General features: G+C 42.5%; 1 protein-coding gene across 2 annotated transcripts in view; it reads right to left on the bottom strand.

The window, feature by feature from the left end:
• Positions 1 to 8,937: 8,937 nt before the first annotated feature.
• The window catches only part of MCU (mitochondrial calcium uniporter), a 165,678-nt gene continuing 148,164 nt past the window's right edge, over positions 8,938 to 26,451 (bottom strand). For both annotated transcript variants that reach the window (XM_081328505.1, XM_081328504.1), the window contains 5 exons: positions 25,115 to 25,219; positions 21,802 to 21,962; positions 19,657 to 19,860; positions 12,940 to 13,056; positions 8,938 to 10,835 (listed from right to left, as the gene is read on the bottom strand). In XM_081328505.1, coding sequence (XP_081184631.1) covers positions 10,671 to 10,835; positions 12,940 to 13,056; positions 19,657 to 19,860; positions 21,802 to 21,962; positions 25,115 to 25,219 — 752 coding nt within the window. In that variant the 3' untranslated portion in view covers positions 8,938 to 10,670. The remainder of the gene's footprint in view (positions 10,836 to 12,939; positions 13,057 to 19,656; positions 19,861 to 21,801; positions 21,963 to 25,114; positions 25,220 to 26,451) is intronic.

Raw genomic sequence — 26,451 nt, forward strand, 5'->3', positions numbered from 1 at the left:
GCCCTTTGGTAAGTGATAGTAACAGAGAGAAGGAGAATACCAGGATGAAACACTGTGTAACCCATCACGGGCAAGAAATTTTGTGGGGGAAAAAAAGGCAGCTGGAATGGTAATTGTGTTTGCCTGTTAAATTATTTATTTTGTCCAAATATTTAATGCCAAATAAGAAATAATTGGGAGGTGGAGGGAGAGAATTTTTCTGAAAAATGATTGTATGGAAAGGGAAGTGAGCTTCAAAAGGATGTAGAAAGAAGCCAAAAAGTATTGGACAAAAAAAAATTGCCAGAAAGAACACAAAGTTTCTTTGGCTGAAGGTCTGTGTGTCATTCCAGAATTGCATTCCAGTTATGGGCACAACAGGAAAGAAAAATAATAATTTTGATTGATTTTGCATAGAAATAGCTTCTCCTTCTGTCACGTTAAAAAGGGACTTTGGATATTTGCATTTATCCTTTATATTTATATTGATAAATATTTATATTTATTTATCCTTTAGAACAGGGGTGTCAAACTCAATTTCATTGAGGGCCGCATCAGCATTGCGGTTGCCCTCAGGGGGCCGGGTGGGTATGGCCAGGGTGGGCGTGGCCCACTGGGTGGGCGTGGCTAGAATGCGTATGGCCTACTGGGTGGGTGTGGCCAGCTCTACATCGTTCGCATCAAGGGTGCCTATGGGGGCCTGGGCAGGAGTGGGACAGATCTGAGGGTCTCTGGCAGAAGGAGGGTCTCTGGGCCAGGGCCAAGGCAGTGGGGGCTGTTCCCTCACTGTTTCCAGGATGGCTTCGCGGGCCGCATGAAACCACTTCACGGGCCGGATCCGGCCCCCGGGCCTTGTGTTTGACATGTCTGCTTTAGAACATATTGGATTATTTTATTTTATTTTCTATATACTTTTTATTAAGATTTTTAAACAAAGAGGTTAAAAATGAACACAAACTAATACAAAGTAAGGAAGAAAAAAAGAAAAAGAAAGAAATCAAGTAAAAGCAAAAAGTGCAAGAAAGGAAAAGGTGAAGAAAAATAGGAAAAACAGAGCTATAAAGAAGTAACTTCCATTATTCTTCCCAACAGTTATATGTACAAATGTGTTCTAACCTCTCTCTCTGAAGTTATATCACAGTACTTTTCTTTCTATAATCTATCCTGTCTAATCATCAAACCCATAGATTACAAATTCAGTTTTATGAAAAGGGTCCGTAAGAGGGTTCAAGTTACCATACCAATAAATGTAGAAAATGGACAGCCATTTGTCTGAAATGGTATAGGGTTCCTGCCTGAGCAGGGGATTGGACTAGATCACAGGTCTGCAACCCGCGGCTCCGGAGCCGCATGCGGCTCTTTCAGCTGTCTCCTGCGGCTCCCAGTCCTCTGCCATGTGCAGTCCAAAAAAAAAGTGGGACTAAAAAAGTTCAACCAATCAATTCAAATATGCAGGGTAGGTGCATATCTCGCCTTGGCTCCACTCTTCAGTCAAACCCTGTTCTGCGCATGCGCGCATGTACACGCATGCGCACGCATTTTTTGCGGCTCCCAGTTTTTCCTTTTGTGAGGGAACCGGTTCCGAGTGGCTCTTTCACTGTTTCAGGTTGCTGACCCCTGGACTAGATGATCAGATCCCTTCCAACATTATTATTATTATTATTATTATTATTATTATTATTATTATTATTATTATTATTATTATTATTATTATTATTATTATTATTATTGTTGTTGTTGTTGTTGTTGTTGCTGTTGTTAATAATAATAATAATAATAATAATAATAATAATAATAATAATAATAGAAGTCAATTTATACATTTCAGCAAAATCTATCAACTTCATCGACCATTTCTTCAGAGTAGGAAGTGCTGAATCTTTCCATCTCTGTGCATATAGTAAGGATTATTTATTTTCAACAAGCCAAGCTACATAAGATGAATTTGGGTTCCACTGATATCAACCAGATCAGTTATTTAAGACTTAATTTCTATTCATTTCAGTGTGACCTAAATGCAACAGACAGGATCCAAATCTTTTTGCCCAGTTTTATGTTAGTTGGGGGTTGATATCTCAGCTAGTTTTATTTATTTATTTATAAAAGTTATTGGTCACCTATCTTACCATAGGGTAACTCTGGGCTGCTTACAGTTATAACTTGGTTAAAACAAAAATGTTAAAATCAAACCTTAAAAACAAAGACACATGGGGGAGGGGGAGGGCGGGGTGGGGGTGGGGTGGGATCTGTGATTAATCAACCATCTCCACTGTGCTGATCCCCCACTGGGGTCCCAAGCTGACTGGGGTCCCAAGCTGACTGGCAGAGCCACATCTTAAGGCCCTTATAAAAGGATAGGAGGGTTGGGACCAATCTCACATCGGGGGCGGGGGAGATGTTCTAGAGGGGAGGAGCAACAGCAGAGAAGGCCCTCCTCCTGGACCTCGCCAGCCGGAATAATCAGGTTGATGGGACCTGCAGCATGCCTCCTCTGCTGGCACAAGTGGTACGGGCCAATCTCAGTGGGGTGAGACAGTCCCTCAAGTAACCTGGACCCATGCCACGAAAGACTTTAAAGGTAATCACCAACACCTTCCAATTGCACCCAGAAGCAGAGTGGTAACCTGTGCAGCTTGCAGAGCAGGGGTGTCACAGGGCCCCCCAAAACTGCCTGCTCTGCCACACTCTGCACCAGCTGTAGCTTCTGAATGCTCTTCAAGGGTAGCCCCATGTATAGTGCATTACCATAGTCCAGCCGTGAGTTGACTAGGGATTGAACAACTGAGCACAGGGAATCCTGGTCCAGGAAAGGCTGCAACTGGCACACAATGCATAATTAGGTCCTCTGTTCCCTGGTCATTTCTATCTATCTTATTATCACCATTTAACCTATATAATGGGAAGCGTGATCAGTTGCACATAACTGTTTATGAAGTTCCAGGAAAAAGCAAGTGTTAACCCACTGATATTTATTTTTGATTTTCAATGCACTACACATATAATGGGAATGTTTGCATTCAATGCTGTCTTTGAATTCCACTCACGTCATCACTGTGAGGATTTCACTGGAAAGTGGCACCAGTTTTAAAGACTTTGACCACATTGGAATTGGAGAGTGAAGCAAAAGAACGCTTTTAAGTCTTTGTTGGTTTTGCTAGAGGCAAATTGGAGTCAACTGAAGGTCAACATCTCCCTTGCTTTAATAGAATATACATTCTACATTTTCACTTCCTTTTCTTCATTTTTTCAAGGATTTAACTGTGCACTTTGCTTCCTGAAAAAGAATAGAAACCACAGAGGGGAAGAGAGAAACTAAAAAAATTCTTTATGTGGGTACTTACATTAGCAACGGAGCTCTTAACAACACAGCCTTCCAGAAATTAGTGAAAGCTTTTTTGCCAAAGAGCTTTTGAGAATTTTTTTTGTTTGTCCAGCTTATTTTCCTTATTTATATATTATAATATTGTTATTTATATTTGAAATTGTTATTAAAATTCTGTCCTTGTATATTTGGAATTTATGTACCATAGACGTTTGTTTTGTGTGGTTTGAAAGCTTTCGTGAATCTGGTGGGAACTGATGACATGTTAATTTTAAAAAGAAAGAAAACATGTTGGATTTTTGTGCATATGGATCTGCATATCCCGTGCTGTTGATGTATTTTATGGTTGACAAATCCAGTATTGTATGATAGACAACATACCATCCCAGAACACTGAATTCAGGATTTCAAGGGTTTGCTCTAACCACAGATCCAATAATCAAGTATGACACCATATCCCATAGGAGCCTACAGAGCAGAACAAATCAAAAACCCAGACAGCAGACATCTTCACAGAATTGATGAGAGTGACAATACAAGTTGAAAGTGACAATGCAAGTTGAAAGTGACAATGCAAGTTGAAAGTGACTATCAGGAGTTTGAATCAGAGAGTGAAGTCAGAAGATTTATATGAAGAAGCGTTCTAATAGGTGCTTCACTCAGATTTACATGGCTTGAACAAATGCACAGGGTAACTAACTGCTACCCTAGAAATGAGTTCAGAATTAATCCTAAATGGCAGCTTGAGTCTATTCTGAATTGTGAGATTACGTGAACTAATAGGAAAGAGTGACTACCACTCCTGGAGCACCGGGGAAGTACCTCAGGAGTGGAAAAGGGCTGATGTGGTTCCTATCTTCAAGAAAGGGGGGGGGGGGAACCAGACCCAGGAAACTACAGACCAATCAGCCTAACATCGATACCTGGGAAGATCCTGGAAAAGATAATAAAAAAACAGATCTGCGAAAAACTAGAAGCAAACAAAGTTCTAACTAGTAGCCAGCAGGGGTTTGTTAATAATAAAAGGTAAAGGTTCCCCTGCACATGCGTGCTAGGCGTTTCCAACTCTAGGGGCCGGTGTTAATCTCCGTTTCAAAGCCGAAGAGCCAGCGCTTGTCTGAGGACGTCTCCGTGGTCATGTAGCTGGCATGACTAGACGCCAAAGGTGCACGGAGCGCTGTTACCTTCCCACCGTAGTGGTCCCTATTTTTCTACTTGCATTTTTACGTGCTTTCGAACTGCTAGGTTGGCAGAAGCTGGGACAAGTAACAGGCGCTCAAGCTGTTACGCGGCACTCGGGATTCGACCCACCAAACTGCCGACCTTCTGATCGACAAGCTCAGCGTCCTAACCCACTGAGCCACCATGTCCCTTTTGTTAATAATAGATTATGCCAAACCAATCTTATTTCATTCTTTGATAAACTGACCCAATTAGCAGACCAGCGAAATGCTGTGGACAGAGTATACTTAGATTTCAGTACAGCATTCAACAAAGTAGACCACAACCTGCTGCTTAGTAAGCTAGAAAAAGCTGGGATAGACAACATCAACACCAGATGGATCTGTAACTGGCTGATAAACCGTATTCAGTGAATAGTCCTCAAGTAAGTAGTAAGTAGTAGGGTACCACGAGGCTCTGTCTTAGGCCCAGTACTCTTTAATATCTTCATAAATGACTTAGATGAGGGAATAGAAGGGGAACTCATTTGCAGATGACACTAAACTGGCAGGAATAGCTCAGGATCCAAAAAGATCTTGACAAACTTGAACAATGAGCCCTATCCAACAAAATGAATTTTAATGTGGAGAAAAGCAAAGTTTTACATTTAGGCAGGAGAAATCAAAAGGTATAAGTACAAATTGGGCGATACCTGGCTCAAAAACAGTATCTGTGAGAGGGACCTTGGAGTCCTGGTGGACAAATTCATTCCTGGTGGATTCTGCAGTTCATTCTTGAGCTAGATATATTCTCTTCTATAAGAACTTCAGTATTCTAATATGACACGCTGGAGGAATGTAAAGGAGTACACAATACTGATGAAAGAAATTACAAGCAAGTTGTTTTTTCCCCCTGGATGAACTCGCTTAAGTCATTACTAAAAGTACAAGGATATAAAGAAAAATAAGGCAGTATCTAGAAGTCCTACCTCACTAATCTTAAAAGTTCTTCAGAAGGTCAACAGGCATGTAGATAGAAATCCAGCATTGTATTCTTCTTTAGACTTTCAAAAAACTTTTCAAGATGAGAGGTTGTCTTGAGAATTTGACAATTATTAAAGAGCAACATCCAGGTTCTGTACTGAGCCTCAAATGGTAATGAGAAGTCAAAATTTGAGTTCCAGAAAATATTGTGCCAATGTATGCCTTCTGTAAAAGACGCTAATGCTACACAGGGGATAATTAGGAAAGGAATCTAAAACAAACCTGTCAGTTCGCATTGTATTTATATAATTCTATAGTGCATCCAAAGGGACGTGGTGGCTCAGTGGGTTAGGACGCTGAACTTGTCGATCAGAAGGTCGGCAGTTTGGCGGGTCGAATCCCGAGTGCCACGTAACAGAGTTGAGCACCTGTTACTCGTCCCAGCTTCTGCCAACCTAGCAGTTCGAAAGCACGTAAAAATGCAAGTAGAAAAATAGGGACCACTCCGGTGGGAAGGTAACAGCGCTCCGTGCGCCTTTGGCGTCTAGTCATGCCGGCCACATGACCACGGAGACGTCCTCGGACAAGCGCTGGCTCTTCGGCTTTGAAATGGAGATGAGCACCAGCCCCTAGAGTTGGAAACGACTAGCACGCATGTGTGGGGGAACCTTTACCTTTACCTTTATAGTGCATCCATGATTTTAATACGGTTCTGGTTATAGACCTTAACATGTTTGTAGAGTTCGAAATGTTTACATAGAGCTGAAAAGGAAGCAGAAAGGTTAACAGCTGGGGAAAAGAAACTCATACGCTTTCCTTGTCCCAAAGTTGCTTTTTCAAGAGGCAACTGGACTTTGTTTTTCCTTGAAGACATTTCGCTTCTCATCCAAGAAGCTTCTTCAGTTCTGACTCAGTCAACAGTTCCGACTCAGTCAGAACTTAAGAAGCTTCTTAGATGAGAAACAAAAAGTCTTCAAGGAAAAACAAAGAAAGTCCAGTTGCCTTTTGAGAAAAGCACCTTTTTTTTCAACCATGGGATAACCATGACCTGGTTGACTGAGAATCGCCACAGATACACTTTCTTTGCGTTTGAGGATTTTTGTTGTGAAAATAACAATGAGGAATATACTACAATATCTACAAAATGGCGCAAAAGAAATTGGTGAAAGATTTGGGCATATAAAGGCAAGTCTTCTTTGCATAGCATTCATCAATCTTACAACCGCAAAATTGTTATGGCTGCGTAATTAGTAGTGACTGCACCCATGGCAACTTTTAAAAAACCCACATCACTTTCAGCATCCAATGCAATTTACTTCTCATTATTAGTTGCTATGTCCATGCTTTGAAAGGGTTATTACAGTGAGCCAATTAAATAGCAGCATTAAGGCAAGCTTCCTTGATCCTAGAAAGCTAGGAAGAATTGCTGGCTAGACTGAGAAGCTGGAAACTATAGTGAAAGAAGACATGGATATGGAAGCTGTCCATGTTGGGAGCCCATGGGTGCCAGTTTGATAAATTAATAGAATTCCTACCAAGATAACTTGAAAGCTATGTATAACTGTCAAATAATGTTGTGGTTATGATAGACACAGACGAATAAAGCAGAACTCAGAGGCGTGTGAATTCCTCAAAGAACATGTTTATTAGTTACAAAGTATCGGCATGGTCAATAGTGAAACCAAGTCTAAATTTCCCACTAAAACTTACCCAATTACAAAGTATAATGTCCCACCCCCAAGAACATGCATTTTACTACATTCCCCAATAGATATGTTTGGCGGGCTAATACACCGCCCTGTTCCTAATCCCAGGAGTAAGAGATGACCTTGGTTCCCATGGACAGAATATTGTTTAGACTAGCAAGGAGTCTGTGAAAGTGTGAAAAAACCCCTCCCTCCTTTGCAGGTGGCAACCTAAAATGAGAGGGAAAGATGGCTGCAGCTAGGCTCATTGTAGAGTTGACAAATAGATCTTTATTTGATTGTGGGCTTTCCATATGCATCTGGATAACGGAGATTCAATGTTAGACTAGGAAAGCCTTTGATCAGACTGCATTAACTTAACAGAATAAAGAGTTGGAAGGATCTCGGAGGTCTTCTAGTCCAACCCCCTGCTCGAGCAGGAGATCCTATACCATTTCAGACAAATGGTTGTCCAATCTCTTCTTAAAAACCTCCAGTGTTGGAGCAATCTCAAGTTCTGGAGGCAAATCATTCCACTGATTAATTATTCTAATTGTCAGGAAATTTCTCAGTGGTACTAGGTTGCTTCTCTCCTTGATTAGTTTTCATCCACTGCTTCTTGTTATGTTTTCAGGTGCTTTGGAGAAGAGGTTGACCCCTTCTTCTTTGGGGCAGTCCCTTAGATTGTGGAACACTATTATGTTGTCGCTAGTCTTTCTTTTCATTAGACTAGACATACCCAATTCCTGCAACTGTTCTTCAAATGTTATAGCCTTTAATCCCCTAATCTTCTTTGTTGCTCTTTATGCACTCTTTCTAGAGTCTTAACATCTTTTTTATATCATGGTGACCAACACTGGATGCAATTTTCCAAGTGTGGTCTTACCAAGGCATTATAATATGGTATTACACTTCAGATAATCTTGATTCTGTTTGTATATTGTATGAATCCACTACTTATATTTTTCAAAATGATGGAATAAGCAGCATCTGCACACACCATAAAAAAGGCAGTGAGCTCTTACATTTGCCACAGTGCCTGTAGATGCTATATGATCACACACTGTTGCACATGAAAGCAGTATCAAATAAAAAGAGGTATTTAAAAATTGCCCACACAGAAAGTGTGGTATTAGGGATAATGCTAGTTTTACATTCTTCTTCCTTGGTATATCATTCTTTATGTAGAAAGAAAATACAGCTTTGTTTTTGCTACTCTTTGACTAGCAATTCATTTTGCAATAATGTCACTGAAAAAGTATTGGAATATCATTTGTTGATGTCTCCATCCCATAACTTTGCCAGCCTGTTTGTCCATATCACTGGCATCATGTCCAAGACTTTGATTTTCCCTGTGATTGACAATTGAATTGCTACATAATAAAAATGTGTGCCATCCCTAATGACAAGTGCTTAATTTAGAAAACATAAAAGAGATATCATCTATATATGAACGACTTATAAATAAAGATACTTAAGTAACCGGGAGGCAGGGAGAGGGAGAGAGAAAGAGAGAGAGATAGAAAGAGAAAGATGAAGCAAATCCAGTATGAAACTACTTATAATGTAGATGATACACATTTTAAAAGTCTGTAAATAAAATGATATGCCATGATTTATGGGATTCATTTCTTATATTGAAATATTTTTGTGCTGCATTTTTGTAATACATGAACAGGCACGAAGACACATCAAGAACTCAAGAAATTTTGTTTATAGACAGAAAGAATGGAAGTTTGCTACACCCAAGCTCAGACTTTCCTTGAGCCTCCCTTGAATTGGGCATGACACAATTTCAAGACAACAGTTCAAAAACAGAATAATTATTTATTGTTCCAGAAGTACATTTCTCTTTTATACATATTTAATAAATGATACAGGATTGTACACATGTTCATTATTTTATTTTTATTTTTTTGTAAGGTCTTTTCTCCATGCCCCCTCCCTCACCCCAAACACACTCGAGAGAATTCTGCTACAGGACTGTTTGCGTTCTTCCTTTTTTTTTAAATGCTGCATACAAAGAGGATGAACAGATAATTTAACCATTTTTTTTTCCTAAAATTAAAAAAAAAATAGCCACATAATTAGAGGGAGAAAGACGGGAAGGAAGAGGAAACATCTTGGAACATGCATCCATTCAGCTCAACATGCCATTGAGGGCGAGGAAGGAGCGACCATCCCATCTGCAAGGCACCTGGCGTCTGGTTTATATTTATTTTACATTTTAAAACATGGTTCCTCCGAAAGTGGGAGCCTCTTGCCTTGACACAGTGAAAAGGCGTGAACTGAAGGGAAACTCCAAGCTTCGTGAGAACGAACTTAGAGACCTCCTTCCCTCGCTTATCCTGCCTTCCCAGGATCTATCAACAGGACAACAGAGGAGGCCATTCCGTTTAGCACAAGATGGAAGTTCTGCTTAGACAAGATTATCGGGCTTCTGGCAGGTGGTGGAGGCCCCCGCCTTTCTTCCACGCCCTTTAGGGATGGAGGGACTGCATCTGCTACTGTGCAGAAACCCTAACCCTTCAGCACCAGCCCGTTCTTTTAAAGCTACTTAAAGAAGAGGGGGGATTGTGGATCAAAGTGCAACTGTAGTCTTTTGCTTATCAAGCCATGGTTATTCTGCTAGGCAAACATAATAGTTAATCCTCCCTCTTTTAAAGGGACTTCGTAAAGCGTCATGATCTAAAGTCAAGGACTGCATACATATATGCATCACCGTAGGCCCAAACTCTTTTGATTTGCTCTCATTCGTATGATTACCCTACTTGGAGGGAGAAAGAGTAGGGGGAAGAAACATTCCTCCCTTAAGACTGCATATGAACAATTTTCTCATGCAACATCACCGTTTATGTGTAAAAGTTGATCAGGGCAGTGAAGCTGAAGAAGAAGATATGTGGGAATACTTCCATGTTCAAATGTTCACAACAAGAATTATTCAGTTTCTGATCCCGATAAAATCAATAAACTTTCAGTATAGGAGAAAGTTTGTTTGACAGTAAACAGGGAGGAAAATGTTTTAGGTGGAGTTTTGTCTTTGTGGAGTGAGAAGAAATTTTGCATTGCTATTACAAAAAAAAAAGACACACTAGGTCCAATCTTGGATTGCAGGTTAATGGAGACATTACTTCAATCTGGATCACCAGTCATGGTGTCTTAAAATGGCTTGAATGTTTCCTTCTTTTGTTTAGTGCACTATTATTGTGCAATTGTTTGAAAGAGATTTAAAAAAATAATAAAGCTGAGCAGGCTGCTGGTGCTTCTTTAAGAGGCAGACACTGCAAAGCTGGAAAAATATGTCCCCGATAAAATTTCTTCATGAAATGCCCACCTTTATAATTTATATTTTCCTCCAAAAGAAAAAAAACACGTTTGAATGAGACAATCTTTAAGCCCTTTGAAAAGACTTAACATTCCACAGTGCCTGCTTATTATTATTATTATTGTTATTATTATTTTCACTGAACACATTACCCCCTTCCCCAGCCAAGGTTTCTGTTTTAATGATTTTAAAACCCTCCACCCCAAGAAGACCGCCTAGCTTCCACCTGAAATGCTTTCTAATGAAAGAGGCAAGAGCTTGAAAAAATCTGCCACTTCTTCCAAGATACAGAGGTTCCTCTGATTATCAGTCTTTATCATTGATTTGTTGGACAGGTAGATGTACCTGTAAAGGATCCCGAAGTCTCTTAAGGTCCAATTCTGCCTAAAAAAAAATCAATAAAATGAAGACATCAGTACCATATTTCTCTCCATCATACTCTAGTGTAATGCATTACAGTAGGGATCCGCAACTCCTGGGCTGTGGACCAGCCCCCCTCTGTGGCCCGCCAAGAACCAGGACACACAAGCGAGAGAGAAGCCCCATCCGCACATGTGCGGGATGCAGGCAGCCCGTGAAACCACACTCCCTCTATCTGAGGAAAAACTGCTCTCCAAATAACCAGTTCCTGGAGCCGAAAAGGTTGGGGGCAGCGGCGTTACAGGTAATCTCATTCCAAGTCGTCATATCCACATTCACAAAAGGTCGCCACAAAAACAACAGCAACGAGGAAATTTCCCATGAGGTAAACAAAAGTGTTGAACCCATCTTAGACTATATGCACAGGTAGTCCTTGACTTACAACCATTAGTTTAGTAACCATTGGAAGTTAGAATGGCACTGGGGGAAGAAAGTGATTTGTGACGGTTTCCCATACTTATGACCGTTGCAGCATCCCCATGGTCATGTGATCGAAATTTGGATGTTTGGCAACTGCCCTGTATTTATGATGATAGCAGTGTCCCGGGGTCATGTGATCAGCTTTTGCGACTTTCTGACAAGCAAAGTCAATGGGGAAGCCAGATTCCTTTAACAACTGTGTTACTAACTTAACAACTACAGTGATCCACATAGCAACTGTGGCAAGAAAGGTTGCAAAGTGGGGCAAAGCTCACTTAACAACTGTCTTGCTTAGTAATGGGCTCAATTATGGTTGCAAGCTGAGGACTACCTGTATATCCCATTCCAATGAATGCTTACTTTTCATGTAAACGAAATTTACATTCTATGGAAGCTGAGATACTGTCAGTGGCAATAAGACTAGCATTTCCAACAGGAAGGAATGGCCATCAACAGTTTCAAATATACCATTGAATTAAGTAAGGCAATATTGATTAGATCCAAACCATGGTGAGTCTGATGAAACTGAACCCATATTGGCCCCATCTTGAAATTTACTGTATTTTGCATTGTAATATGGTCAAATCATGGAATGCAGGTATTTTAGTAATTGGATTGGTAAAATAATGGATAGCTGGCAATTCTGAAAACCAGATGCCATCCATTGAAAACAACTTTGAACAATTATTCCTAAGAGATGAGAAGGTTCTAAGGACAGACTTTTTTTTCTTTTGCAAGTTCTCCATCTATTCTTTTGCCTTCTTTCTTCACACAACTTAGTGAAACCTCCAAATTTACATCTAGTGAATTCAAGGTTATGCCAAGCACCTCAAATTAAACATTTTGTATACATAGATACATACGTATGTACGTACGTACGTGAGCGTGTGTACGAATGTATGTAGCATTTATATATATTTTAGCTCCATATTCTATTGCCTTAGAAAGCCCCTGAGTAATATGGTAAGACAAAATATATGGAGTTTAGTTGCTATTAGACACAATCAATTGTCTGAAGAAAGAGACCTCAGGCGCACAGGCAAAAACATACATTTCTGAATGTATGTTTGCTTATTTTACATTGGAAAACACATTAGAGATAGTCCTTGATTTATGAACATTCATTTAAAGACCATTCAAAATTATGACTGTGCTGAAAAGGTGACTTACAACCAATGCAGCATCCCGGCAGTCATGTGATCAAAAATCAGGGATGTTACGATGTCATGTGATTTCCATTTGCAACCCTTTCCGGGGGTATCCAACAAGCAAAATCAGATTCGCTTCACGCCCATTTGATTTGCTTAATGACCACAATAAAAGTTGTCAAATTGGACATAACGTACGTAATAACTGCATCATTTAATGATGGAAGTTCCAATCTCAATTGTGGTCGTAAGTCAAGAACTATCTGTAGTGCTTTATCTTTCCAATGTCCTGCAGGTTTAATCAGCTATTTCAACTTCCTTCTGGGCTGAAATCTATATTAACATTGTAAAATCAGCTGTAAATAACAGTGTCTTCTGGAATACAAATGAGAGAAACATGAGGAAACCAGATCAAAGAATTACTGAATTTTCAAGAACTAACATGGGACAATTTTCTATTTTCTTCCAATTTCTTCCAAGGATTTATGTTCATTACCTGAGCAATAGCATCCTTGAGTTGATTGTATTTTTCTAGATCAAAACGTGTCTTTTTGGCTCCTTTATGGAAAAACAGTAAGTACTGCCTGTCTCTAGCATCTGGATATATATATTCCTATTGAATGAAAGAATAAATTAATTGAAACCCTAGGCATGAATACTTATTTATCAATAACCAATTTGAAAGGACAAGAAACTCAACTCAGAGCTAATCTGCATTAATTTAACATGGAATACGGACAAATTATATGTCACGATGCTCAACAGATCTGATTATCAACTAAATAGTGATAATGTATTTTAATATTCATATATTATATTAAGTCTTTTTGATATACCACCTTACTTATGATTATTTGCAGGAACTGAGCAATGTAACAGAGACTGTGTCATTTCAAATATGCAATGGAAAGCAATTCTTGACAGCTTAGTCAATTTAATTTTAATTTTGCTCCACAGTGGTTGAGTAATTTAAACCACCTAGAGTTTGAATGATATATTAAAAATTACTATAGTAAATAAATGATTAACTAGCTTGTTGGAGATCAGCAGGTGGCATATGAAACTCTGCTTGGGTACAGTATTGCAGAGTAAGTTATTGTGGACAATGGACAGGAACCAGAACTATACGGTTATTGATCTTTATTATTACCATCACTAACTACTCCATAGATGGCCAATGTTTTTGGTCTTAAAGGCCATACAGGTTACTAGAGTTGTAGGTGCAAATAGGCTAATTTGTACATCTTCATATTTAGTAACCCTGAATTGTGCCACCATGGGGAAGAAGCAAGCAAGATTTACATTAGCTTTCAAAGCCATCCTATCCCTGACACTCAGATCTTGACGGAAGGGGTATCTAGGTGTTATCAGAATGGCATATATAAGCCCACCTCCCTATAAGCTCTAAGAAAAGAGAGTTCATGGCATTACGAAGTTATTACACTGTATATGGTCATCTAAAGTGTGAATATCTGTCAATTCAATTCTCAGTAGAGGGTTTGAACCAGTGGTGGGATTCAGCCGGTTCGCACCGGTTAGGCAGAACCAGTAGCTAAATTTTGCTCACTTCAGAGAACTGGCTGAATGCACACTGCTTCCGGAAGTCCATTCTAGGCCTCAGAGGCCTGGAGGAGGCCACCCAGGCCTAGAATGGCCTGGTGGAAGTGCATGGATGCCACTTCCGGAAGTCCATTCTAGGCCTCGGATTGACTAGGCCTGCATCCAATAAGAGAACCAGTTGTTCAGGTATTTGAATCCCACCACTGGTTTGAACTCCTTAGAACACAGGTGTCAAACTCGCTGCGTCACATGATGTGTCACGATGTATCGTGACTTTTTCACATTGCAGGAGCTGGGATGGGCACGGGCTCCGCATGATGCAACCAGCCTGCCGTTCAGTAGTTTTGACACCCCTGCCTTAGAATAACATCTGGCTAGATGGAGGACGCGCTCGGCTGAGCTCCGCGAGCTCCAGCTGATAGGCGTCCCTTGGGAGCCCCTCACAAGCCTTACGGCTTGCTGAGATGGGATTGGGGTTTTGCCGAGGGGCAGTGTGGCAACGCGGAGGCTGACGAAGCCGGCAGCGGTCTATTTGGACTTGTGTTGTTTGAGTGACCAGCTGCTGGCTGCTGGCCCTGCTACCTTCCGGCTGCTTCCTCCCGCCGTTTTTTTTACTTTCTCCGGAGCGTTTGGGCTGCTCATATCTGGCGTGGCGCTCCCTGCTGCTTTCGGGCCGTCCGGGCCACTTTGGTCGTTCTCGGGCCGGCTCGGGCTGATGAGGAGGACGCCCGTCGGTGAGGAGTGTGCCTGTGAGCCCTGTAGGGCTGTCCGGTCGGCGGCGGTGATGATGGCGGCGGCGGCGTGGGCGTCGGCCTTGGTGTGGGTAGCAGCCTGCGCGACGATTTTTTGGGCCGCGCTCGGCGGTGATGGCGATGGTGGCGGCGTCCCGGGTTTGGTGGCGACGGTGACGACGATATGCTCCGGACGCTCGGGAATTCACCAGCTGGCTTTAGGGCTATTTTTGTCTGTACCGGCGTTCCTGAGACTGTTGCCCCGTCTGCGGGGGCCGGCTGCTGACTCTGGTGCCTTTGGGCTTTTGATCTTTTCGCCGGCGGCGGGACTTCCATGTGGCCCCAAGCCGCCTTGGCCCGCTTTGGTGGTGGTGTCGCCCTCGGGCCGTTTTGGCGGTGGAGAGGGCGACTATTATTATTCACCTTGGCGACGAGGGTTGACCTATACCCTTGCTTCAGGCCGCCTCTTATGGCGACGGCGTCTTCGGACCGCTTGGGTGGCGAAGAGGACGACCGGGAGTTATCTTACCGGAGCAAGGACGACATGGGGCTCTTGCATCGTGTATCATCTTCAGACTGCTCTTGCAGTGACGCCGGTGATTCAGACTATTTTTATTCTGGCCTGCCTACCCTCCTTGCCTTGGACACACTTTCTTACCATCTGCCTGCCTACCCTCCCCCCTCTCCCTTTGGACTTTCGACATACCTGGGTATTGGCCACGGTGGGAGAGTGGCTGGACTTCTCCATTTGCAACCTCATAGAGGTGGGAGCTCTATGGGGTTTGCCTACCCAGAGGATACCTGGTCCACCCCCAGGAACGGAGTCTCAACCCGTTGTGAGAGAACGGGCTGCGGCCTGTCTCGGGGGCCACCCAACCGAGTGGCAGTGAAGTTGGGTGGGGATCCAGACATCTGTCATGTTCAATCCTCCCATGGACAACTAAGGGATGCCTATCCTGGACTGTTTGGACTTTTTTATACTTATGCGGCAATATACGAGCACACGTTTGTACGCCCTCAGGGGTGCCCCCCTCTCCTGGGTGCGACCCGCCTCCTTAAACGTTTTTAACCTTGATGACGGGCCCGAGTTTTGGGTCTCTGAGAGATGGCTGGGCAGGGGCAGGGGCTGTCAATGTAAATCTAGAAAGCCTCTGATTATTTTTTTATCTAAATTTTTTATAGGGCTAGGGAGTGGGGTGGGAGATAGCGGTTGTTCGGCTATGGGGGGTGGCCGATCTACCATGGATCAGACCAGATTTGGGTCTGATCGCACGGGGGGAGAACGGGGTGGCGTTGTCGCCGGGGCTCATGAGCGGGTCGTGGGATTATCAATTCCCACGACGGGGAATGGCAGCAGGCGGATAGACAGGGGGCCGTATCGCTACCGGGAGGGCCGTCCCCGCTACTTGCAAGCGGTGAGGCGCTCCGACCCTCTGCTTCTTCCCCGAGATCCCGGGAGCGAGGATGTGCAGCCTCCTGAGCTCCGGCTGGTGTACCTGAATGCCAGGTCCGTGGTTAACAAAGCTCCCCTCGTTAGGGATTTAGTTGAGGGTGAGCATGCGGACCTGGCTTGCATCACGGAGACTTGGTTTGGCCCAGAGGGTGGGGTCCCTTTGGTTGACCTCTGCCCACCAGGCTTCCGGGTGCTACACCGGCCACGAGCTCATGGTAGGGGTGGGGGAGTGGCGGTTACTATTAGGGAGACCTTACGCCCGCGGGAGACCACCGTTTTTCAGATAGTCGGGTGTGAGTCTCTCTTTATGAGATTTGGTCCTGGGGCGCAGTTGGGCTTGCTGCTGGTGTACATTTCGCCTAGTCACGCAGCGGCAGCCCTGCCCGAGCTGCTCGATATCCTCTCGGGTTTGGTGGTTGAGTTTCCCAAACTTACAGTTTTGGGAGACTTCAATCTACCATCCCTGGGAGGTTCATCTGAGCTAGCTCGGGAGTTCATGGCTTCCATGGCGGCCATGGACCTGACGCAAGTAATTTCAGAACCAACTCATGAGGGAGGCCACACTCTTGACCTGATTTTTTTATCTAGACGGTGGTTGGATGATCTAGGTGGGGGCTCTCCATTTATTATGCCCCTGTCATGGACCGATCATCATCTCCTGCGGCTGGTCTTCCGTTTTGCCACCCCCCGCCGTGGGGGTACGGAGCCAATTAGATGGTACCGCCCCAGACGCTTAATGGATCCTGATAGATTCCAAGCGGCGCTGGGGTCCCCACCTGCCTCCACTGCTCACAGCTCGGCGGATGCCTTAGTGGAAGCCTGGGAAAGGGCAGCCACTGAGGCACTTGACCGGGTTGTACCCTTGCGGCCCCTGACCCGGCGCAGATCCCAGCGAGCTCCATGGTTTTCCGCGGAGCTCCGGGAGATGAAGCGTCGGAAACGGGGCCTAGAGAGCCGCTGGAGGTCTAGCCGATCCGAACCCGACCGGTTGCGGTTAAGAACCTATATTAGGTCTTATCTCGCAGCGATGAGGGTGGTGAGGTGTAATTACTTCTCCACCCTCATCGCGTCCGCAGATAATCGCCCGGCCGCCTTGTTTAGGGTGACTCGCTCACTTCTTAATCAGGAGGTGAGGGAGGATCCCTTGCAGGGTCGTGCCGAGGAATTTAGTCAACATCTGTCGGATAAAATCGCTCGGATTCGGACCGGTTTGGACTCCAGCTGGGCAGAGTCAGGCGGTCAGGACACGGGCGGTCTTGTCAACGTTACCTGGGAAGAGTTTGATTCTGTGACCCCTGATGAAGTGGACAGGATTATGGGGAGGCTGAGCTCCTCCACATGTTTGTTGGACCCGTGCCCTTCCTGGCTGGTTTATGCAGCTAGGGAGAGGACACGAGGCTGGCTCCAGGCGGTTATATCTGCTTCTTTGAGTGAGGGTTATTTCCCCACCGTCTTGAAGGAGGCGGTGGTGAGACCTCTCCTCAAGAAGCCTGCCTTGGACCCAGCTGTATTGAACAACTTTCGTCCAGTCTCCAACCTTCGCTTTCTTGCGAAGGTTGTCGAGAGTGTGGTGGCGCATCAGCTCCCTCTGGTCCTGGATGAAGCGGATTATCTGGACCCCTACCAATCGGGTTTCAGGCCTGGGTACAGCACAGAGACGGCATTGGTCGCTCTGGTGAATGATCTCTGGAGGGCTCGGGATAGGGGATATTCCTCTGTCCTAGTCCTATTAGACCTCTCGGCGGCTTTCGATACCATCGACCATGGTATCTTGCTGCGGCGTCTCAGGGGATTGGGAGTGGGAGGCACAGTTCTTCAGTGGTTCTCCTCCTATCTCCTGGGACGCTCGCAGTCGGTGTTGGCAGGGGGGCAGAGATCGGCCCCTAGGTCTCTCGTTTGTGGAGTTCCTCAGGGGTCGGTTCTCTCGCCTCTCCTGTTCAACATCTACATGAAACCGCTGGGTGAGATCATTCGTGGTTTTGGAGTTGGGTATCATCAATATGCCGATGATACCCAACTTTTCTTTTCGACCCCAAACCACCCCAGTGATGCCCTCGCTGTGATGTCCCGTTGCCTGGAGGCGGTTCGGGTCTGGATGGGGAGGAACAGACTTCAACTCAACCCTGACAAGACTGAGTGGCTGTACATTCCGGCATCCCGGGACATTCAAAATGTTCCATCTCTATCTATGGGGGGTGAGCTCTTACCCCCCGTGGATAGGGCTCGCAACTTGGGAGTCCTCCTAGATTCACGGCTTACCCTGGAAGATCATATAGTGGCCGTGACTAGGGGGGCTTTTGCCCAGGTCCGCCTGGTGCGCCAGTTGCGGCCCTATCTGGACCGGGATGCCCTGTGTACGGTCACTCATGCGCTCGTGACCTCTCGCCTTGACTACTGTAATGCTCTCTACATGGGGCTTCCCTTGAAGACCACTCGGAGGCTCCAACTGGTACAGAATGCGGCCGCGAGAGTTGTCTTGGGAGTTTCCCGGTACTCCCATGTTACACCTTTGCTCCGCGAGCTGCATTGGTTACCAGTTGTCTTCCGGGTGAGGTTCAAGGTTTTGGTTATGATCTTTAAGTCCTTACATGGCATGGGTCCGGGTTACCTCGGGGACCACCTGCTGCCGGCATCAACTCCCCTCCACCCTGTGCGTTCTCACAGAGAGGGCCTCCTCAGGGTGCCGCCAGTCAGGGAATGCCGACTGGTGGCCCCCAGGGGGAGAGCCTTCTCTGTGGGCGCTCCGGCATTATGGAACCAACTGCCGGTGGAGCTCCGGACGGCATCAGATCTCCGAACTTTCCGTCGTGGCCTGAAGACCCACCTATTTGAATTAGCTGGTCTGGCCTGACGGGGGATTATGGGTTTTAAATTGTCGTTTTAGAATTGTATTACTGTTTTTAACTGGGCATTGGTTTAATCTTTTTTAATTTTTGTATTGTCTTTTTTTATATATGCCCTGTGAACCGCCCTGAGTCCCTACCAAGGAGAAGGGCGGTATACATCTGAAAAATCCCAGTAAGGATCAAATTGATCACATAGTGCCTCCTGGTGGTCAATGAAAATGAAAACACTACACGAGATGCAAACTGATTGATTTGTGCTTTAGATTGTAAGCTGCCCTTAGTCTTCGGAGGACAGGATATAAATGGGATTAAAAAAAATACAGATGACTACCAGAAGAAAATTAGCTAACGTACAAAATTAGAATCTTAAAGACCAATTCACACACGTATAAGTATTAGAGCAGGGGTCTTCAAACCTGGCCCTTTTATGACTTGTGGACTTCAACTCCCAGAATTCCTCAGCCAGTGTGCCTGGCTGAGGAATTCTGGGAGTTGAAGTCCACAAGTCATAAAAGGGCCAAGTTTGAAGACCCCTGATCTATGTCATATTGCCCAGGCTTGACATAAATTATGCAACCTCCTTTTTCCAAAAATTATTGAATTTAATGCAAAGCCCATCTTACCTGACGCGTTACTACGAAGTATGCATACATTGCCATGGCACTGCCATATGTGATGAAGTAGGTGACTGGCTCCATAATGTCCCAAGAATATTCCCACCAGGTGAGCCGAGCCAATATTCCAAACTGAGTTGCCATGTAAGCCAGCCCGCCCCACAGTAGCCAGGTTGTCCTCTTCTCTGCTTTTCTGCAAATTTCCATCCTGACCTGCAAAAAAAAATGTCCAGGGCTAGAAAAGTATTGAGCAGTGGCTTTTAATAAAAAGTTCAAACATCACCCAAGCACAGCTGTACAGTAACCCGAGCGCTTCTGACTAGGCTGAGGAATTCTAGGAGTTGAGGTCCACCTATCTTAAAGTTGCTAAGGTTGACAAACACTGGTCTAGTTAGAAGTGTTTTTCATGCTAATATTTTTTTGACCGGGGACTAAATGACAGATTGTTTTAAATGTAGAATAACCAATTTTCCATTCTTTTTGAGTAGCTGCCAAGTGTTTCCAATGCTCTAATAAAGTCCTTGCTTTCTAATAAGTCCCTGTCCCACCTTCTCGATTTAAAATAAAATAGTTCAAATTAAGATGCACCCTCTTCCAGGTTTTATAGGAAGAAGGGAATGCTTATAAATAACCCAAGGACGGAGTACCTCATCATATCCACATAAATGTTTACTTGGGGTTGGGTTTTATAAATCGGTTTTAACTTTTAATATGTATTAATTTATTACGGGCATTGTTGTTTAATTACTTTTTAATTTTTGTATCCTGTTTTTTATTATGTATTGCCCTGTTCACCGCCCTGAGTCCTTTGGGAGAAGGGCGGTATACAAATTAAATTATTAAATTATTATTAAATTAAATTAAATCCTTCATTTAGTCCCCCTATCAAAAATATGGATGTCTCACTAGACCAGTGCTTCTCAACCTTAGTAACGTTAAGATGTGTGGACCAACACCCAGAATTCCAGAACCGAAGCCTCTTCTCCAATAGTAGAACAGAATTCCTCCCTCATTATAATCCCTCTTGAATTAGTCTACCACTAGGAACTAGGATTCTTGTCTTATCTGTAGTAAAAGCAATCAAGCAAAAGATTATGGCTACTAATTTCAAACAGAAGATTAAGCCACTATTTGTTCTTGGTTTGGATTTGGCATTTCTACAATGCCATAAGCATTTTCATTTATTTATTTATTTATTTGAAAGAAGAGCCAATCCCAATTTCTTTTCCCCTTTCCATGATGTGTTTACAACACTCTTGTGCACCAATCTTGCTTAGCCCAACACCAGGAACTGTGATTTAACACACTTTTCAAAACAGGGGTTTCAGATCCTGATGACTAAACAGACATTAAAATAGTTCCTTATATTGTTTTTTCAACCTTGGCAACTGTAAAATGGGTGGATTTCAACTCCTAGAATTTTCTGGCCAATTCTGGGAGTTGAAGCCCACCCGTCTTAAAAGTTGCTGACATTGAAAAACACCGTGACAAAGACTAATGAGCAAAGCCAATACAGACGCAAGAGGAGTCCATGTGTCTGTGCACAGTATTTGAGAATCTTCTACTTAGTTGTGGACAAACTAACCATGATTCAATAAACTGGGAAACAGTGCTTTATAGCATCTCATGTTCCTCTTCCCTTCCATTTACTAGTTTTTAAATAGAAATGTCCAGATCTAGACCCATTCATTAATAGATAAGTCTCAACATGTTGCAGTCTGAAGAGTTAGTAGCTCAAGAATATCTGACAAGGAAATCACTTGTCTGGGTGGCTGGATAGGGATCAGGAGACTTTTGTCTATTTTTCCTTTATATGATTTTAAATCAATTATTACAAAACATTAGGGCTTTTTTTTGTCATAAAATGCTCAGAACGGAGTTCCGGCACCTTTTTTGGATGGAACCTTGTAGGGTAGGCAAGGCGGGTTGTATGACATGTGTGAGTTCCGGCACCTTTTTCTTTTACAAAAAAAGCACTGCAATACATACAGTACCGTAATAGATATTTTTTAGATCACTTAAAATTAGTCCAAGAAATAAATTTACATATGAAAAAGAGTTTTTCTTTTCCAGTGTTGTCTGAAGCCATTAAGGTACAATACATATTCTTTGTTCAGCTGTCAAGCCTATTGAAACAAATCCCAATGCCCTCACTTTTTCCAGGGGAGCCAATTGCTGTTTGAGGTCTTCTAACCTCCCAATCAATTCCTTCTCCTTATTCAGCTGGTGTTCTTCAATACACAGTGTGGTATAGAGCTGCTGAACCAGGGTCTTCACATCATTCAATGTGGTGGCATCTTCGTGGCTTAAGAGATCTAAAGAAGAACACAGGTCTCTTATTTTTCACAGTGTGATGGCACGCTGAAGGACTGAAATGTACAAAACCAAATAAAACATGGATGGAATTAACTGGATTACTCGATGCGTTGCATGGCAACTCGTGTTCTGAGAACTTTTTAAACAATCAAACACTGCTCCAATATCAGTTTGGCTGATACTCGCCTCACCCAAGATAAAAACACTTCTAGGCAGGATTGGCAAATTACAGAAATAGGAAAGCCTAAAATTCCATTTAAAATTCAGAATCTGAAATCTGACAATCTGGCCATACTTTTAACATTGCCTTTATTTTTTAAGCTAAAAGTCCATTCTACAGCAAATAATTGAAAGTCACTTGAAAATATTAGTGTTTGGTAGTTAACATTAATTGGCTTTTGGACTCAGTCAGTGAACAACAGGTAGACATTCTATTTCATTTCATTTTATTTGTATCCCGCCTTTATTACATTTATAAATAACTCAAGGTGGCTCAGTAGGTTAGGATGCTGAGCCTGTCGATCAGAAGGTCGGCAGTTTGGCGGGTCGAATTCTGAGTGCCGCGTAACAGAGTGAATGCCTGTTACTCGTCCCAGCTTCTGCCAACCTAGCAATTCAAAAGCACATAAAAATGCAAGTAGAAAAATAGGGACCACTACAGTGGGAAGGTAACAGCACTCCATGCACTTTTGATGTCTAGTCATGCTGGCCACATGACCACAGAGACGTCCTTGAACAAGCGCTGGCTCTTCGGCTTTGAAACGGAGATGAGTACCGGCCCCTAGAGTTGGAAACGAATAGCACGCATGTGCAGGGGAACCTTTACCTTTATCTTTTACAAGGCAGTGAACATATCCAATGCACCTTCTTTTTCCTAAACTCACGATCTCTTGCTTTCCAGCCTGGTGCCGTAACTATTAGACTTGTGTGTTTATGTTTCTATGTGTGTGTAATAACATTACACATAAGGAATGCATGACTATGTGAAATTTGTACTCAAATGGATTGGCAAATCAAAAAAGTACTTCAGATTCTTCACATTCCATTTCCCTCTTAATACTTTAAGGTTTATAAAGGAAGATGAGTTTCATCCATTTACAAAACAAACGCAACATAAAATAGAGAATGTATGAAAACATTAATGTCTTGTTTCATGTAGTGATAAAAGTAGAACTTAAACCCAATAATAATGCAGAGAAGGGCCATGTCTGAAGGCCATCAGGTGACCTCATTTTTGGCTCATATTGGGAAAAGTTTAAGTCTGGAAAAAGAAACGGGAGGATTATATAGAGTTTCTGCACCATCTGATTCATACAAGAACTTCTGCCATCAGAAAGAAAAACAAACATGCATGAAGATGAGCTTAAATACAGCATGGAGAGGACACACCATCCAGCAAAAGAAATGTTTGAATGAGCACATATTCAAGCCATTACAAGTAGATTTCTTCCCAGTTATGTATTTGATCTGAAGAGTGCCAAGAAAGCTAAAGTGATAGGACTTTGATCCAGGCTAATGTAGCTTAATTTACATTTTTATACCCCAGGGTGCAAGACAATTCATTTGCGCTTTCGTGCTTATCTTTACACATATTTTACTGAACACATATTGTACACGAAGGATATACAAAGCCCTAAATGACTACTGAAGCCCTTCCAATGGGTAAGCAGGTCTCCAAAAATCAGACACGATTGAATGGAAGGAAAAAATAGATCGTGAAATCTGTCTTTGGTTAAAAGACTAATCTTTGCATAAATGATGAATGGGAAACAAATTCAGTAAAAAAAAAGCCTCTGTTTTTACCTTTACTGAAAATGTGACCTTGACTGTTCATTTTGAAGAGAAAAATAACATGGAACGGTCTCCCCTAAAATGCAGAGGGTCCCAAACCTTTTGGTCTTCCAAAAGGCTGCAAAGATTCAACTTTTGCCCTAGTCACTCAAGATATTAGTTAAGTCCACTATAGGAGGGGGTCCTGTTGTGAGGTTTTTATAAAGCATGGACTGTTGTATCACTGTACAAGTAGTCCTCAAATTACAACCTTTTGTTTAGTGACAAAAGGTTTAGTTACAATGGTACGGAAAAAAGTGACTTCTGACTATTTTTCACACTTATTTACTGTTGCAGCATCCCCATGGTCAAGTGATCAAGATTCAGGCGCTTGGCAACTGGTTCGTATTTATGACAGTTGCCGTGTCCCAAGGTCATGGGATCACCTTTTGCCACCTTCTCACAAGCAAAGTCAATGGGGAAGCCAGATACATTTTTTACAATTGTGTTACTAACTTGACAACTGCAGTGATTCACTTAACAACTGGGGGAAGAAAGGTCGTAAAATGGGGCAAAACTCACTTAACAACAGTCTCACCGAGCAATAGAAATTTTGGGCACAACTGTGGTCTTAAGTCAAGGATTACCCGTATTGTCATTATTTTTATGTACTTCAGATTATGTTTTCAGGTTTTATTTTACATTGTTTGCAAACTGTTGTTAGTTGTCTAGATTTATGCATTTACAATGGATGGCCACATAAATGCCCTAAAATTATGAATAAATAAAAACAATTAAAGAAGCAGGTGTGCCAATTTGAAACAGCAAGCCCTTCTGTTATGACAAAAAATAATAATACTAAAAACATACAACTGGGATACTAAACATGGAGAAGGAAATCTATTTAGCTCTGAAACAACTTGGGCACGGAAAACAAAATAAGAGCATAAAGCCAAACTAGTAAAGTATCAGAAAGTCATGCATTAAAATCACATTTAAAACAGACAGTTTTTACAAAATAATCTTTCCTCTTCTACCTGATCAGATTGAAGGTATTTTAAAACAGTTTCTCTTCTCAAAACCAAACTTCATTTTACAGCACAACAAAAGAATATGTGAGTATACAGGGAAAGGTGTCAGTCAAGACTCAGGAGAACATACAACTCAACCCTTCTAGGACCACTATTCTCAAGGCTTGGAGATATAGGGTGGATATTCATGACGGCCGGTGATAGTATATTTATGCAAAATTATCAATGAGCTAGTCTGAAGAAGATGCATCTTTCCAAACAGACATGAAATTATCTTTTTTAATTAGTAGATGGAGGAGTTTCATTCAAATAACTTCTGGAAATATATCTCAATTGCATGAAGCTGTTACCTCTCTTTGGTGGACGGACGTGGTAACTCAAGTCATTAATTACTAGTTTGAAATCATCAAGAAGTAGGAGATCTATGCTTGTGGAAGCTGCTACTCGTGTCCCATCTGAAAGGAAAACAGGAATAGATGTATTAAGAGCTAGATATGACTTATTAATAGGCCAGCAGTGTTCCATTGCAACTTAGTATATTCTACCTTAGAGAAATGAACTTAAACTATATTTTAACGGTTCGAAATTATAATCTCAAAGTACAGGTAGACCTTGACTTAGAGACCATTCAAAGTTACAATGGCAATGAAGAAAAGTGACTTATGGCCAGTCCTTTCAATTATGACTGCTGCAGCATCCCTATTGGCACATGATCAAAATTTGGTTGCTTGGCAACTGGCATGTATTTATTTATGATGGTTGCAGAATCCCAGGGTAATATGATTGCCTCTTGCAACCTTTCCAGTTGACTTCCAACATGCAAAGTCAATGGGGGGAGGGGGAAGCGGGATTTGCTTAATGACCATGTGATTCATTTAATAACTGCGGTAATTCGCTTAACATAAAATTTGGGCATGACTCACTTAACAATGGGAATTCTGGTTCCAATTGTGGTCGTTAAGTTGAGGACTACCTGTATCTAAGAAACTAAAGTATTCTTGTATAATTCCACTGATGGAAGCAGAGCTGTGTATGAGCAAAACAGATCATTAGCAAAAATATCAACCAAAATAAGTGGGTAGAGATTGAAAGGGGCACAAAAGTGGTAGGGACCTATTTCCTACCTTTTTAGTTGCAAACAACTTTCCAATTTCAAATGCTTTTTCTCCCAGTGGAGCCCTAAGACCAGAAACAGACTTGAGGGGAAGAGATTTTTTACTGACAGATACTATTACAAGCAAGAAATGGCAAATGGGGAAATTGTTTTAACATCTTTTGTCCACTTTTCTTCTGCTTTTACCCCGATCCACTGACAAATCTTTGGTCAATACAGAGAGCATATATTAGATATAATTAAGACCTACTATTTTATACTTTTACTTTTTCTATCATATATTTAACTTCCACTGGGTGACTAACGTTCCCTTCTTTGGAAATTCAGTTTGTTTGTGGCAAACCGTAGGCCAAAAGTTACATACTATTTTTCTTTTTCCAAAAACGAAGTGGCTAATCTTACACACCAATCTCTATAGGATTAGCATGATGTAACAAAAAAAAAAGTCAACAGAAGAGTGAAATATAGCCACATCAGTAGCACTGAGTGTAAATCATGGGTCTTCAAACTCGGCCCTTTTATGACTTGTGGACTTCAACTCCCAGAATTCCTCAGCCAGGCTGGCTGAGGAAT

Source organism: Vipera berus (genome assembly GCF_964194415.1).
Source record: "Vipera berus genome assembly, chromosome: 5".
Lineage (NCBI taxonomy): Eukaryota > Metazoa > Chordata > Lepidosauria > Squamata > Viperidae > Vipera > Vipera berus.